This window comes from Haemaphysalis longicornis, unplaced genomic scaffold (genome assembly GCF_048455015.1).
Source record: "Haemaphysalis longicornis isolate Haplotype H1 unplaced genomic scaffold, Haemaphysalis longicornis Haplotype H1 scaffold_1, whole genome shotgun sequence".
NCBI lineage: Eukaryota > Metazoa > Arthropoda > Arachnida > Ixodida > Ixodidae > Haemaphysalis > Haemaphysalis longicornis.
Genome location: NW_027526203.1, coordinates 194,792,038 through 194,806,640, shown reverse-complemented (window position 1 = coordinate 194,806,640; position 14,603 = coordinate 194,792,038). Strand labels below are relative to the sequence as shown.

The following is a 14,603-nucleotide window of genomic DNA, read 5'->3' as shown; positions in this document are numbered from 1 at the left end:
CAACAGCTCCCAACGGTTTCACATGCTGCGGTCTCACGGCGTATATGTGCAGCCAGGGGAACATTAATTTTGCTCCCCAGGAACTGTGCAATTAAGTTATCTATACAGCCGAGCTCTAGAGCTACCGAGAGAATAGCGACTTACGAAAGCGTGCGCCATTAGACCGCGACTATAATAGACCTGATCCTCGCCGGCGTTATATGGCCAACCTAGACTTAATTGTGAATTCCTGTCACTATTGCAAGGCTTCAAAGGAGCCACAAAGACGTCAATAACGCAATGTTTCGGTTGACAAAGGGAGGGCCTAACTCGGAGGGTCCGGAGTTAGCCCGCACCAACATAAGTCCCATTGGGAGTGTCTGAAAGAGTGCACGCAACTCAGAAACAAAAACAGAGTCACCGGCGTTCCATTCGGAAGTCACGGGAGCAGTTCGACGGTCTGATGAAGGACGGAGTGCTAAAAAATGAACTAGTCATTCTGGTTACGTTCTTCTGATTCCATGCTTCACAGATGCACAGCACGGCCCCTGAAGTATAGCCACGCGAGCTTGTCGACGTTTCCGAACATCACGAAGTCTTCCAGGAAAACGTAACGCCGCCCCCACACTCACGGGAATGACAAAAACGAGTTCTGCCGTCATAGTTCGTACAAAGCGATGCCCACCAGGAGTTGCGCGCACCTCCGAATGGTCACGTGAGATGAAGTAATGCTGAATTTCTTGCTTCTGAAGAGTTATGAGCTTAATTATGTCTGCTCCTGCTGATACACAAAGAATGCTCATCAGAGTAAAGGAAGTATACGGTAGGCTCGCCTAGCCCCTCCTCCTGAAGAGTTGTCCGATGAATTTGTTGATACCCACGGGTGGGGTTTGCCCTCCGAGGCCTCCTCGGACATTCCAGTTGGCCGGGTTGACCAGCTTCAGAGAACCGCGCACCAAGTCAGACATGGCGAGCATGCCGTTATTGACAGCTAACTGAAAACCGTCGTACGCCTGCAGCAGGTCCTGTCCCGCTATAGGAAGTGTGCCGTTGGTAGAATTGCCGGCACTGCCTGTAGAAGAGAGCGCGACTGAGGCGTTCCTTAGGTTTTGGGAGAGCGCAGTCACGAACTCTCTCAGTGGTCGGGTGCTCTCCGCTCCTTGTGTTGCGACCCGGCGCATCACTCCCGGCAGCGAGCCGGTCAGATTGCGCACCAGTAGCGTCAGGTTTCCCATCGTCTGCTCGGTCAGCCTCGCGACATCTGTCCTGGGAAGTGACCGGGTCACGTTCTGGATGTTCTTTAGATCCTCCTGCGGGCAGGGGGGAATTCACTTCAAAATTTAGAATCAGTCTACACAAGCGTCGTAAGGCTTCTGTGTACATTCATTCAAAGCAAAGCTCAAGAGTTTTATGCAGCAGAAATATATCACCATATACGTACTTTTTTTTTCATCGCTTCCCCACCTTTATACGTGATTGCCCACTTTTGTACACACCGCGGCTATTTAGACAAGATATTAGGCACCTATTAGGCTCAGACAAGAAGACATCTAAGGTCCAACCTAAAACTACGTGGCATGGAACAGGTCACGGGCTACACCTATTTTGGAAGTGTCAACAAACTTATTTGGCGCTCTTTGGCCAAGTTGCCTTGCGCCAATAAACAACGCATACAACAACAAGTGTCAACAAACTAAATGAAGCTGCATAAACAGGCCACATGAATACCGGCTAAGCTACCGAGACATGCGATTGATTATGATACGTTGATCAGAAAACGAAGCAAAACTCCATGTACTTTTAGTCTACCAAACAGTCTACACACTGAATGTTTTGCACCATAATTCTTTCAATTCCATGTCGGATAGGTGGGATTAAGGTGTTTGAAGGCGTGAACGCCCATTGAATCCAAAGCGCAAAGACCCTGTGCTGACAAACTGAACTGCGGTTTTTTTAAGTGTACCGGAAGGTTGCCAATGGGTGTAGATTAGATGATTCCGTTGGGACATGGATTTTGTGTTAGGAATAAATATGATAGCTTTTGTAAGCTTGCTGATTGCTGATGCTGTATCAGGCGGGGCTAGCCTTCTACAATATGCTGGCAGTCGATACGCCGGAGTGGCACCCAACGCATTACAAGTATGGCCCTTTCACTATGAGTCCGCAACTTGTGTGTCCCGGACGAAGCTAATAAAGAGGCCCGATCCTTCTCTGCTGTGCCCCTTTGGGAATACGAAGAGGTCCAACCTGGTGTGAAGGGCTTCAAACTTTCGCATTGCGAGAACAATCTTCTCCGTTCTCCGGTCAGCAGCATACTCTGGGTAGATGATTAGGCAGTGTTCCACATCTCCTACCGCGGCACGTAACGTGCACAGAGGCAATCGCACGAGGCCCAGCTTGAATTCCCAAGCTGTAATCTTCATGACCATGTTAAGATGCGGTCTAATAAAGTTGCATCCGCTCTTGTTAGTCAATAGAGCGACGGATCATGTAATACATATGATTTGTCGCATCACCAACCGACACCGAGGTATGAAATAAAAAGATACTTTTCGGCTCGTTCAGGCCTTTGTCATCTCCCGCCTCGCTTACGTCACACCATGCATTGTCCTGACTCATACCGACACCGACAAAGTCAATAGCCTCACCCGGAACGCAACCAAACAAGCTTTGTGTCTCCCGATGAGTAAGTCTACTTCCAAACTACTCAGCATGATGCTCCACATAACATAGAGGAGCTCATCGAAGGGCACCTTTCCAGTCAACGCCTTCGACTCGCCCAAAACCATATCAAGCCGTGCGATCCTTCAACATATCCAAGGGCAGTTACCCGGGCCAGTTACACAGATAACCAAACTATGCTGGCAGTGACAACCTCTAGGAATGCCCTAATCACCAGTGCCTCAATTCGGAAAACCTCCTCCCCGGACGCTGATGAATTTTTATAGCTATTGCGCTCGCCCTTGCCTCACCAACCTCCAAGATTATACTGACTGACTCTCAAGCCGCCTGCAGCAGGCTCCTGTCGGGACGGGTGGCCCCCTTCACATTGCGACTTCTGAAGCAACATCCGCCTGCCGATCGGGTGGACATTGTTTGGATCGACTCCCGCCAACTCTGCACTGAGGGGCAATATTTTGCTCATAAACCGGCTCGAGATCTCTCTCACCGAGCCGCTGAGACCGGGAGGGTTTCCGTACCTCTTGCTTGTCACCTACCAAGAAACCACCCAGTGCAATCGAACCATGAGACAGACCTTCCCTAATCCTTCCAGGTCTCTAAGCGAAAGCCTAGAATTCACACTCAGACAGATTCAAAGAGGCACTTTTCCCCGCCCATGTCCGCATGCATTTACTACTTCCTACACAGTACACACCCAAATGTAAATTCTGCCAGGAACCTGGAACTCTGAACCAAAATATTCGACTGCGCAAAAAAATCTCAGCCCTTTCGCCCCTGACCAGTCCCCTTCCCCTGAGCAGTGGGAGATACTGCTGCCCAGCTGTCGATCTGAGGACCAGCTCATGCTTGTTAGCACTTAAACGGCATCCCGGACAGCAAATGGGCTCCTGGACCGTGGAAACATTCTCACGTTATTTCTTAATAAAATGTTTCCTCCCAAGGTTTATAAAGACTTGAAATGGTGGATAATGGCCCGTCTGAAGACGATTGTGTGGTCACGGGAAACTTTCAAAGTAGGTTTAAATCCTGCAGCATTCCATGTTTGCTGACTCACTTGTATATAGTACTACGATTCGTACACCTATAGCAAGAAATTAGCGCTGAAATGTTTGATTTTTGCAACGAGCTGATCGGCACTGGGACATTATTTTCCTCTTCTTGTTATAAAAGCAAGCAGCATACAGATTAAGGTTTACACATTACAGTTCTTGTGCACCTTACCTGGAAGCGGTGCATGAGCTGGTTTGCCGTGGGTGTCATCGCATTGACACCGGCTGTGGCGAGCCCGTTGAACGTTTGTAGCGTGCGGTTGAAGTTGTGCACCACCGTTTGCAGGGCAGCGCCCGACGTCACCGTCTTGGACATGTTTCGGAAAGCTTCGCTAGCCGACTGTAGCGTGCGTTGCAAGGGTTCGATACTGGCACCGGTGCCGGCAGGGGGAAGGCGCAGGCGCTGGAAACTGTTTTGCAATGCCTCCAGGTTTTTGACGATGTTCCCATTGAGCCGATGCAGCGAAGAAAGGTTTCGCAGGGCAGCACCCAGCTCGCCCACATCCCGGATGCGAAAATGGTCCGTGATGTTCGTCTGCACTCGGTCGTAAAGGTCCCGGGCGCACTGCATATGCAGGATACTTGTTAGGTGGCAGTGTGTGCAAAAATGTGTCTGCAAACATGTGCGTGCATATTTCTGCGCGTGTGTGTGCGCGGTGTACCGCTACTCCTCCCTGGTTAAGTGAATTAAGGTTATGCTATGTGCCATTGCCACGAAGAACTGCTTTCAGTCCCTTATTTTTCCGCAACAGCTCACCTCATAGCGCAACACCTTGTTAGCAGTTATAATTTGGTTTGTATTGCGAATGATTAGTAAGTCACAGCTTTGAGACATGTATTTGGTATTCACTATAGTTGAAGGGGCCTAAGCTGTATTCGTGCCGTGGATTTTGTAAAGTGGTGGTGATGACGATGCTTTTTCTGGAATGTCTAAAATTAGTTTCAGTGCCTCCGTAAATGCATCCCGTTTGATCAAAATGGCATTTTAGCCTTCAATGGATTTTGCTCAGAGCAAGTTCTTTCTATTTCGTATTTCCGTCGGGAAACCTAACGTCATGGTGTGGTTATGTGGTTATGTGTCATTCTTTTCTGGGGAGGAGGAACTTACGCTTTCGTGCTTTTATTTTGTGCGCCGTCATCTCAGATCAACTGTTGTGATAGTAGACTCCAGTATTGTGAGAGGGGGGGGGGGGGTTATGAACCAGCCCACCAATCTCCGTGGGCTGCCCTTGACCGTTTCAGTGGAGTACGCAACCCCCAACTCATTAGCGGCTTTTGTGGACACCATGATTTGTGCACACTTGCCTTTATTCGACGGTGGTGGACATCTAGCTCGAAATATTGGCGTAGTATATGACCAACGACATAGACGTTGATGTTAAATTTTATCAATGCAGATGATGCAAAACCAATGTGTCAAGTGCAGAGAATGACACCTTGGCTACCCCTTGAAATGTCTAAATTCAGTTTTCAACACGTGTATTGCATGTCACCATCAGAGGAAAAGCGGGGAAACCACTTGAGGGGCCCTGATTGTGCATTGGCAAGTTTGGCAAATAGTCGACATATGTAATGATTAATCTAAACGGCTATGCAGACAATAGATAATGTATAACAAAATTTTCTTAATTAATGTACATGCTTGCGCATGATACACGATGAAGCAGTGTCTGCTTTTGGACGCTCATTCCAAGCCAACGTCGTTGCTGTTGCCGAGATTCTGGCCGCGGGTGATGTGTGCGCATTCCTCAGCTTGTGGTTCAGGTTTACGGAACTTGAGGGGTGACAGTGTCAACTCACATTTATCAGTTGGTTGCAACTTTTATGCAAGTACCGGTCCAGCTGCTGTACGCAAACTGCCTAGCGTGACGACAAGGCGTCAGTAACGCCATAAATCCACGACAAAACCAGTGTGGTACACTCTAAGGAAGAAGCATTTGGCACTCACCTTATTGAATTGCACGATGTCGACGGAGTTGTTTCCCTGCGGTACAAGCGAGTGGCAAACAGTTGAGGCACGTGGCCCCACCGTGGCAGTGTATAAATGCACCATCGACAGCAGTTGCTACTTACCCGGGTCGCTCCTCCCTGGAGGCACTGTGCAATGAAAAGAAAATTATTGGAGGCAGCGCCGTGGGCTTCAAGAAATGAAGACGCATGCGTGGGAACGAATTGTAATCAGCAAGCAGGAGTGGACACAGTTTAACTGTTTCATAATAACGCAGAACGCCCATCCTGTTTGCATGCTGCGTAATCTTTGCTTAGAAAAGACGCCCTTCTCACTCAATAACCAAGACAAGAGCATTGTAAATTGCGTAATTGCTTGTACTGAGGGTCAGAACATGCTGTACCGATCAACACTAACGCCTACCCTATGTGCAAACAGCTAGGGCTAAATCGGCTGTCCAATTCGTCGCCTGTTAGTCTGCCCGGAATTTATTACACGGTTTTAAGGCCGTTATAAACGCACAAAATAAATTAGCAAATAACAGGGTGTTGTTTTAATTGCAACACTTTTTTATAAACGGGTCGAAAGTTGTATACGTAGAGTGAACGCTGAAGTATCTGGCGTCCACTAGACAGCGCGACGATTTTCACAGTAACCTGTTAGGCTGACAAAAATTTCTCCATAATTTTTAAATAAATGCTAAAAAAATAAGATTACTGGTTTGAAGGCACATGCTACGACTTGCAAATTGGAGACAGCTAAGACTTGAAGCTCAGCTGAAGTCCATTTTAAAGACGCCATGAAGACAAAATACAACTTTGTTCAGTATGAAGTAATTAACATTTGGTAACTCTCTAACTTCAGTTCTAGCCACGAAAGACGTGTTTTAAAAGGTAGGAGCTTTGGGTCGGTATTCGCTGTCTAGCACGCGTAATCATGCGAACGGCAATTAAACTTAGCAGTTCGATATCTCGGAGTACGCACGCGATAGAATTCTGCCAAATGCAACTGCGTAGAAACAAGACTGCTTCTAACTCTTCAATACAAACATGCCTGCTTACTGCAGCCGCTAACAAAGTTAATTATTCAATTTTAATAATTAAGCCGCCAACATCAATAGTTACCCCCTCATTGTGTGTACCCCTGGGCGCGTAACATCCTTGTAGAGGTGGTCTTCACGTAAAACTACGCGCTTAATTTAAAAAAAATAAACCTGTCGATTTAATTTTGATCACCCTGTATATCCTATAGTCATTATTTTATGAACACATTTTAAACTAATAATGCTCATAAAATAATGACTATAGGCATTATTAGTTTAAAATGTGTTCATAAAATAATGACTATAGGATATACAGGGTGATCAAAATTAAATCGACAGGTTTATTTTTTTGAAATTAGGCGCTTAGTTTTACGTGAAGACCACCTCTACAAGGATGTTATGCGCCCAGGGGTACACACAATGAGGGGGTAACTATTGATGTTGGTGGCTTCATTATTAAAATTGAATAATTAACTTTTTTAGCGGCTGCAGTAAGCAGGCATGTTTGTATTGAAGAGTTAGAAGCAATCTTGTTTCTACGCAGTTGCATTTGACAGAATTCTTCTAGCGCATCCGTACTCCGAAATATCGAACTGCGAAGTTTAATTGCCGTTCGCATGATTACGCATGATGCTGGTCGCTTTTCTGATGGAGGCGAAAAGCAAAAACGCCCGTGTGTACGAGATTTCGGCGCACGTTAAAGATCCCCAGGTGGTCAAAATAAATTCGGAGCCCTCCACTACGGCGCGCCTCATCGCCTGCGCTGCGTCGGCGCGTTAAACCCTACAATCAAGGCTGTAAACTAATCATGCTTTTGTCGTCTTCAGAGCATGATAAGATTTGTACGGGAAAAAATATTCCAAGGCCAGAACAAAATAATTTGGACATCTGGCTGCCTTCAGGTTCATGCGCAATGAATCCAACATCGTAGTGGAGTTAAAACTCCCTTCTGTGACGGGGGTGCTTGGGAGGGCTATGCGTCAAACAATGTGACGGTCACTTCAATTGTGGAACGTGTTCTGGGTTGGGACGTCCCTCGCTAACATACGCACTTGTTGGCAGCCCAGTGTGCCATTTTTGAAACAATTTCTGTACCTTTGAAAAGTTTTGGAAGCCGTTAGTGGTGATCTCGAAGCTCGTCCCGTTGGCGAGCCGAATGTTGTACTTGTGGGAGCCCGCATCTTCTTTCGCCTTCTCTGCAGGTGATTCTGTAAGAAAAAAAGAAAGGATTAAAAACAAAAAGATTTCCCTCCGACAGCTGGTGGCGAAGTGCTCCTACTTACCAGCAAGTATTTTTTTCTGTGCTAAAAAACTGCCTTCCCGCGCATTTTATCGATTATATAGTGCTAGAAAAGGGCGCGTGTGTCGTTATTACAGTTTTCAACATCTGTAAAGCAGGCACTGTTATGTATTTTGCTTTTTGCACGAAAAGCAAAGAAATCTGTAAGCTGCCCATTAAACTCTGAAATCGCACAAAGTTAGCTCAATATTCTGTTCTCTTGTCAGTTATGAGCAATTTTAGCACGAAAGAGTACAAGCGTAAAACGCTTTGTCGCTATTTCGTACACATGAAACTGTTTCGAAAGATGCACAGTAATTTGTGGGATTCTTCTTTCACATATTTCATAACGTTTCTCACGGAACTCTTTCCAATGTAACTTCTAAAATTTAGCAAGAAACACAAAATTGCAAGGATCTCTGAAATAAATAACAATGCTTTGCTCCATTAGAAAGAACGCGTTGTGTTGTTAGGATGCCAGCTGTAGAGAGCAACGACCATTTTGCTAGTAACGCTGAGAACTATCGTGTGCTTCGAAGGTTCTTGCCCACACATTTCTTGATTTTTGCATTTAGATCCAACAAAGAGAGGTATGTCCAAGGTGACGAATAGGGAAATACAAGGGCTTGCGGCCTGTTGATTCGGTTCTTAATTTTTAAGCCCCGTTTATTCTGCGTCGTAAGACGGCTACTGTATTTAGTTAATAAATGATTCTGGCACATTTTCTTTACCCTCTATTCAGTGAAATCGTCTGATATAAATTTCGAGTGAATTCTGTTTTTATCGGCATTTCAATGGTGTCAATATGTAGAATCTTGCACTAGTAATGTGACAGAAGTTACAGGTAGGTAATATTCTTGTGCGCTAGTCGCTGTTACGATCGGGGAATGTTGTGACTACGACCTAGCTCTCGATTAGCTACGGTGAAACGCTAATCACGCAAAATATCAAATAAAAAACACCCATATATTCGGTAATTATCGGCTGTACACCTGTGAAGGTACATAACGTCGCGGCTCGGGCTTGATTCACTAAACTGAAATTTATTCTCTCTCACTCCACAAAGCGCAGCGTTTTTTTTTCTTCAGTTCTGTTCGATGAAAGTAGAACAATTGAATTACCAGTATTAGCGTGCTACTCCTGTAAGAGTAAACATATATGGGTTTGGATTTAGCAGCCAACAAAGTGAAGTTATATGGGCTTTTTTAACGGAACATTGCGGCACGTAAAAAGTCCCCACAAAAAGAAGTGTTAACCTCTTCTTTCTTGACAGCCTTTTTTTTCAGTGGAATAAACTTGGCATGTAAAAGAAGTACTTACACCAGAAAGCGCGGCACTTCTTGCAACCTAAATGTTGCACAACTTCCTTTTTCCAAATATTATTTGGGGTACTTTAAGCCATGCTTACGTGGTGTGAAGGTGAAATCATTGTGGCTGGAAAATAACGCATAAAGAGGACAGAGAAAAGAAGCGCTTGTGTACGTCGCTTCTTCTCTGTGTCGTATTTTCGCGCTGTCATGGCATGACACGTACCAACCAGCCCAAGTACAAACGCAGTTGCATCATGGCTTCCTCTGGCGATAATGTTCCTTGTTTGCGTCTCTTTCTTCGCTTTCGATCCTCAGTCATTTGGCGGGAATAACTTCGACAGGCGTACTGGTCACAGTTCACGCCCCAGCTTCCCAAGATTCAGTGTTCTCCGTCACTGCGGTGCCCCTGTTCTACTCATGGACTGTCGCGTTCACTCTTCACGCGATATCACGCCAGTGCCTCACGCACCTGCCGAGCTCTTGTTCCACCGCTGACAACCTGCATATGTAGCGCGGTCGCAGCGCACTCGGTTTCTTGGAGACCCGTATTCGAATCCAATACGAGCTCAAATCTGTTTTTTTTTACTCTTTACAGCAGCGAACATATAATGTGACTGGCAACAACAACGTCAATTTTCCGCACAATGGGGCCCTTAGGCCTTTCACCTTAAAAATTATACCTTAAGGACCCTGAAACACTATTTTCAGAGAAGGAGAATAAACTTTATTCAGTTTGCCAACTGTGTTGCTTAGTCGTTGGCCTTGGGCTCTGGCAGCGTCCTCAGCCAGCTTATCTTGCGGGCAGGAGCTGAGCATCACGGTCTCCCACTGCTCACTGTTAGTGATTGTGTGGCCATTTGTGATCGCCTGGGGACATTGCCATAACATGTGCGCCAGGTCCTCTCGTTCCTGACATCTATGACACTCGGGGGAGTAGCGCCCTGGGTAGGGTTTGGATACTAGTGGGTCTGTAGGAGTCGCTTACTGAGGGATGGGTGCACGGGTGGGAAGCGGGCCCGGCCTAAACGGCAACGACCGGAGATGTCACTGTATGACAATAGAGAGTTTTAGCACTCTAAGAAATCGGTGCAAGTGGGCTTCACGACAACGCCCCAGAACGACCATTCAGCGTGCTTAAATGTGCGAATTTGGCGAATGACGAGGCCCAGCATGCGATTAAAGTAAAAACTAGGATCTGCTCTGGGACAACAGCGCACACGCACGCCTTGCGCAGTTGTCCCAGCGCAGATCCGAGTTTTTACTTTAATCGCATGCTGGGCCTCGTCATTCGCCAAATTCTCACTTTTAAGCACGCTGAATGGTCGTTCTGGGGCGTTGTCGTGAAGCCCACCTGCACCGATTTCTTAGAGTGAGCAGTCCGTCTGTTCCGTCGTGTACGTGGTTACCGTGTTGACCGGGACCCGTCTGGGCACTTGTGCATTCGTCGCGTAGGGGGATTAGTTCCGCGAGCCGGCCTTCGCCATGTCCGCGCATTCGTCACGATGGGGTGCGCCCCCTCGCCCTTCCGCGCCCGCAGGCGCAGTCGGGTCCCGGTCAACACGGTAACTACGTACACGACGGAACAGACGGACTGATAAAACTCTCTAATAGCCTGTCCCTGCCTGACATGGGGACGAGTTCCGCATCGGAGGTGCCGTCCGCTCGATCGGTAAAGCCTCGAGCGGCTTCGTGCGCAGACTCGTTCCCTGCAAGGCCGGAGTGGGCGGTGGTCCAAATTAAGTTGACCTTCCCTGTCCGGTTTTCGAGATGGAGACCAGAAATTAGGATTGCGGACGCCTCCCTTGATATGTGCCCTCGGGAGAAATTTAGCATCGCTGATTTGGAGTCGCTGATGATTGTCTAGATTTTTGTGGCGGCAACCATGGCTACAGCAATGGCTGCCTCTTCTCAAACCACCAAGTCTCTCGTGCGGATAGAGCAGGAGGCGATGGTGTTACCCTGATTGTTTACCACCGCTACGGTCCCTGCTTCGCGACCAGCGTAATCGGCCGCGTCCGCGTATAGGCAACGTTCTCGACTTTCGCACTATTTTCAACTTTTTCTTTTGTAACCGTTAAATTGTTTCATAATGTAGTCAACTAGGCTATCCAGTATTTAGAGTAGGGGGTAAAAAATTACCGTAACCAAGAATTACTGTTTTGCGTCCATCAGATTACTTAGAAACCTGCTCAAAAGTTTTTTTTTTCTCTTTTGAGATCCTTGATTTGTTTGCGCGCTCGAATGACGTCATGCGAGCGATTGCCGTTCCTATTGGCCGGCTTCCTCTCATTTCCAGCAATAAACAAATTCCATAAGCAGTTTAAAGAAAATGGCTGCGGAAGCAAAGCCAAAATTAGAAAACGGATCCCCGGTGCACGGTACAGAAAAATTGAATACTAAACACGATGGCGACTCACCAGCTGGGGACTGGACAATGAGGATGGCAGCTACGAAGCCGAACAGGATAATATGTGTGAACGCAGCCATGGTGCCGGTTTTATCTGCAAGCAGTATTATCTAAAGTGAGTCCAGAGGGACACGCTGACAGTTCGTGGGTTTCAACAGAGCAAAAACAAACACGGAGTAAGAACAAAACAAAGACATATCTGGACGAAGCACGGCGCTGTGTGTTTGTTCTGTTGGTGTCTTCTTCTTGCCTTAGTCTCAGTTTATTTTACAGCACAAACCTTTAGGGCCTGACCATGACACGTTGAAAAAAGGCAACCTCATGTACGTTCCTACAATGTGACAGCGGGACGAGGGCAATTAGTGAAGGCGTGACACAGCTGGTCATCTCTAAAGCCCCATTTCAAATCAATCAATCAATCAATCAATCAATCAATCAATCAATCAATCAATCAATCAATCAATCAATCAATCAATCAATCAATCAATCAATCAATCAATCAATCAATCAATCAATCAAGCAAACAAACAAACAAACAATCGATCGATCGATCGATCGATCGATCAATCAATCAATCATTTTATTATTAGCGTGCCCAAGAACTGCCGAAGGGCCGTCTGGGGGGATCATAAATAAAAAAAATTGGCCGCGTATCTGCTCACTTCGCCGCAAATGTCGTCGAAAGACGGCAGTCGTCTGCCGCCCCTGCCACGCAAATGCCTCTCTCCTCACCCCCGCCCACCTGTTATGCTCTTCCCCTCCCGTCTTGCTCCTCAAACGATAAACACGGTGGCGGTTTGCTCAAATCAATTCAATTTCGCAGCGTTCCACCGCTCGTGCTCCATTTATTGGAATCTTCCGTTGCTGTTGGGCTTGAATGCCACCACGAGGTCCAGGCTAGGGCGTGAGTCCTTTGGAGCTGTGGGTGAGAAAATCGTTTTCAACGTGTTTTTTTTTTCAAGCGCAAAAATCAGCACACATCTATTTGCAATTACAAGAACACTGCTAGAACTAGTTATGTATTGATGTTTTGCCTCAAATATGCTCAAGGTTTTCTTTTTGCGCAACAATGTTGCCAAGCATAGGCGTGCGCACAAAGAAAGAAGGGCCGGTGCCCCCCCCCCCCCCTTGATCATCTTGGGGGGGGGGGGGGCACCAAATTATACTTTTACTCAATCGAGCCTGTCCCTTAGGGTTATGACCACGCCTGTGTTTTCATGATAACGGCAACCGAAGAACAATCATGTTACCTTCCGAAAGCTGTTTCCCGCATGTAACTTGTACGACGAGGTGTACCTCGTGTTCGGAAGTCGATCTCAACTGTGTATTGGATACTCAGAAGGAAAACCTGATGTGTTGTAGCATCTATGTTTGCTGATAATTAAATACGCTATAGGTCTTTCCTGTACATTTTGTTTGTTGTACATTCTCGTGCTTGTAAACGTTGAATATGTCTATGTGTTTTTAAATTGTGTTCCTGTTCTTTGTGTGAATGTTGCGTACACCTTATATGACTATTTTCACTGTGTGCAGGTGCGGTTATGCGCTTGCCTTGTTAGTCAACTACATTGTATCTAATAGCTTTGTCACTTTGAGACAACCTTCTCATTGTTCGGTTTTTAAGTTTTTTTTTATCTTGAATACATAAAGCTTTTTCAGTAAATATTCAGTTGGATTCAGCGTTTGTCCTTTGTCCCTGCTCTTCGTCCCCGTGTCTCGTCTCGCACTGCTTATCATCAGTATAGACAACCAACTAACCCAGCCACCCACCATACTGTATAACATTTTCAAGTTTTGTATTTTTTGCAGTTTACAAAAGACAGATGTGTCGTATCTTTTTGAGCTTTAGGGAGATCGGAAGTTCTTTCGTCTGCGCGTAGTGAAACTGATGCAGATCGCGCAGGGACTTGCTCCCCTTGCCGATGTTACGCATGAAAGGAAAAACTTCTGCTCAGAAATATTTTGTGTGTTGCAATGCCATCTCATTGAGATAAAAAAAATATAACCATTCCTCCTACTTGCACTGCGTTCTGACGGTTAGGCCTTCAGTGGGGAAAGGTCGGGAGTTTCCGGGGGAGGGGGCGCTGCGGTGAGACTGCGCCCCCCCTTCCCCTAATCTAGAACCTTGCGCACGCGTATGTTGACAAGTATCACGTATGGTACCGGATTTAGTGGTTTGCAAACGTTCTGCCTATATAAACTTCTCGATCCATGTTTTTATAACTTTTGGCCGGGTGGCTAAATCGACAGACAGACAGACAGACAGACAGACAGACAGACAGACAGACAGACAGACAGACAGACAGACAGACAGACAGACAGACAGACCAAAATTTCCACATTCAAAAAGCCCAAGAGAGCCTAACGTCTTTTAAAAGCAAACAATATGCATGCGCGCGTGCACCAACACCAGCGAGTTATTCTCCGAGCGCAAAGCTGATTTAAAGGGAGTTATCGGAGGTGAACCGAATATATTTAGTGACGTCGACAATGTTTCCGCCTCCCCCGTCTAAACTCTAACACCATACTCTTCTAGTTTATTTCTATATCTCAATAAGTAGGGAGCGGGTTCACATTTCCCTCAATGTCAGTGGGGACTTCTGTTATCTGTCCCGGAGTCACCGACCGCTCGCACAGTGAAAGTAGCCGTATTACGCATTCGCTTGCAAGGTCAGTGACATCTTGAAAGGTCATTCATCGCCTCTCAAGTGACCTTCAGCCACCGGCACCCAAGGCACGCCTTTCTTTCTTATCGCATAGCACGCTGGGAGCCTCCTCGCTGTGGTACGACGGACTAGGCGAGGGTATAACAGCTGCTTCGATCCGGGTGGGCTGTCTGTGCGTTGATTCAGCGAGAGCGAAAGGATGAATCCAATAATCTATCAGATATATCTAGGCTGCGAAATC

The 14,603-nt window shown here is 46.6% G+C and overlaps 1 protein-coding gene across 1 annotated transcript; it reads right to left on the bottom strand.

Annotated features, from left to right (window-relative positions):
* Positions 1 to 33: 33 nt before the first annotated feature.
* Positions 34 to 11,776, bottom strand: LOC144156242 (uncharacterized). Its single transcript, XM_077688157.1, has 5 exons — positions 11,707 to 11,776; positions 7,796 to 7,908; positions 5,659 to 5,694; positions 3,883 to 4,275; positions 34 to 1,289 (listed from the first exon to the last, which is right to left on the bottom strand). The coding sequence occupies exons 1-5, from the start codon at positions 11,774 to 11,776 to the stop codon at positions 813 to 815; spliced, it is 1,089 nt and encodes a 362-aa protein (XP_077544283.1). The 3' UTR covers positions 34 to 812.
* Positions 11,777 to 14,603: the final 2,827 nt, after the last annotated feature.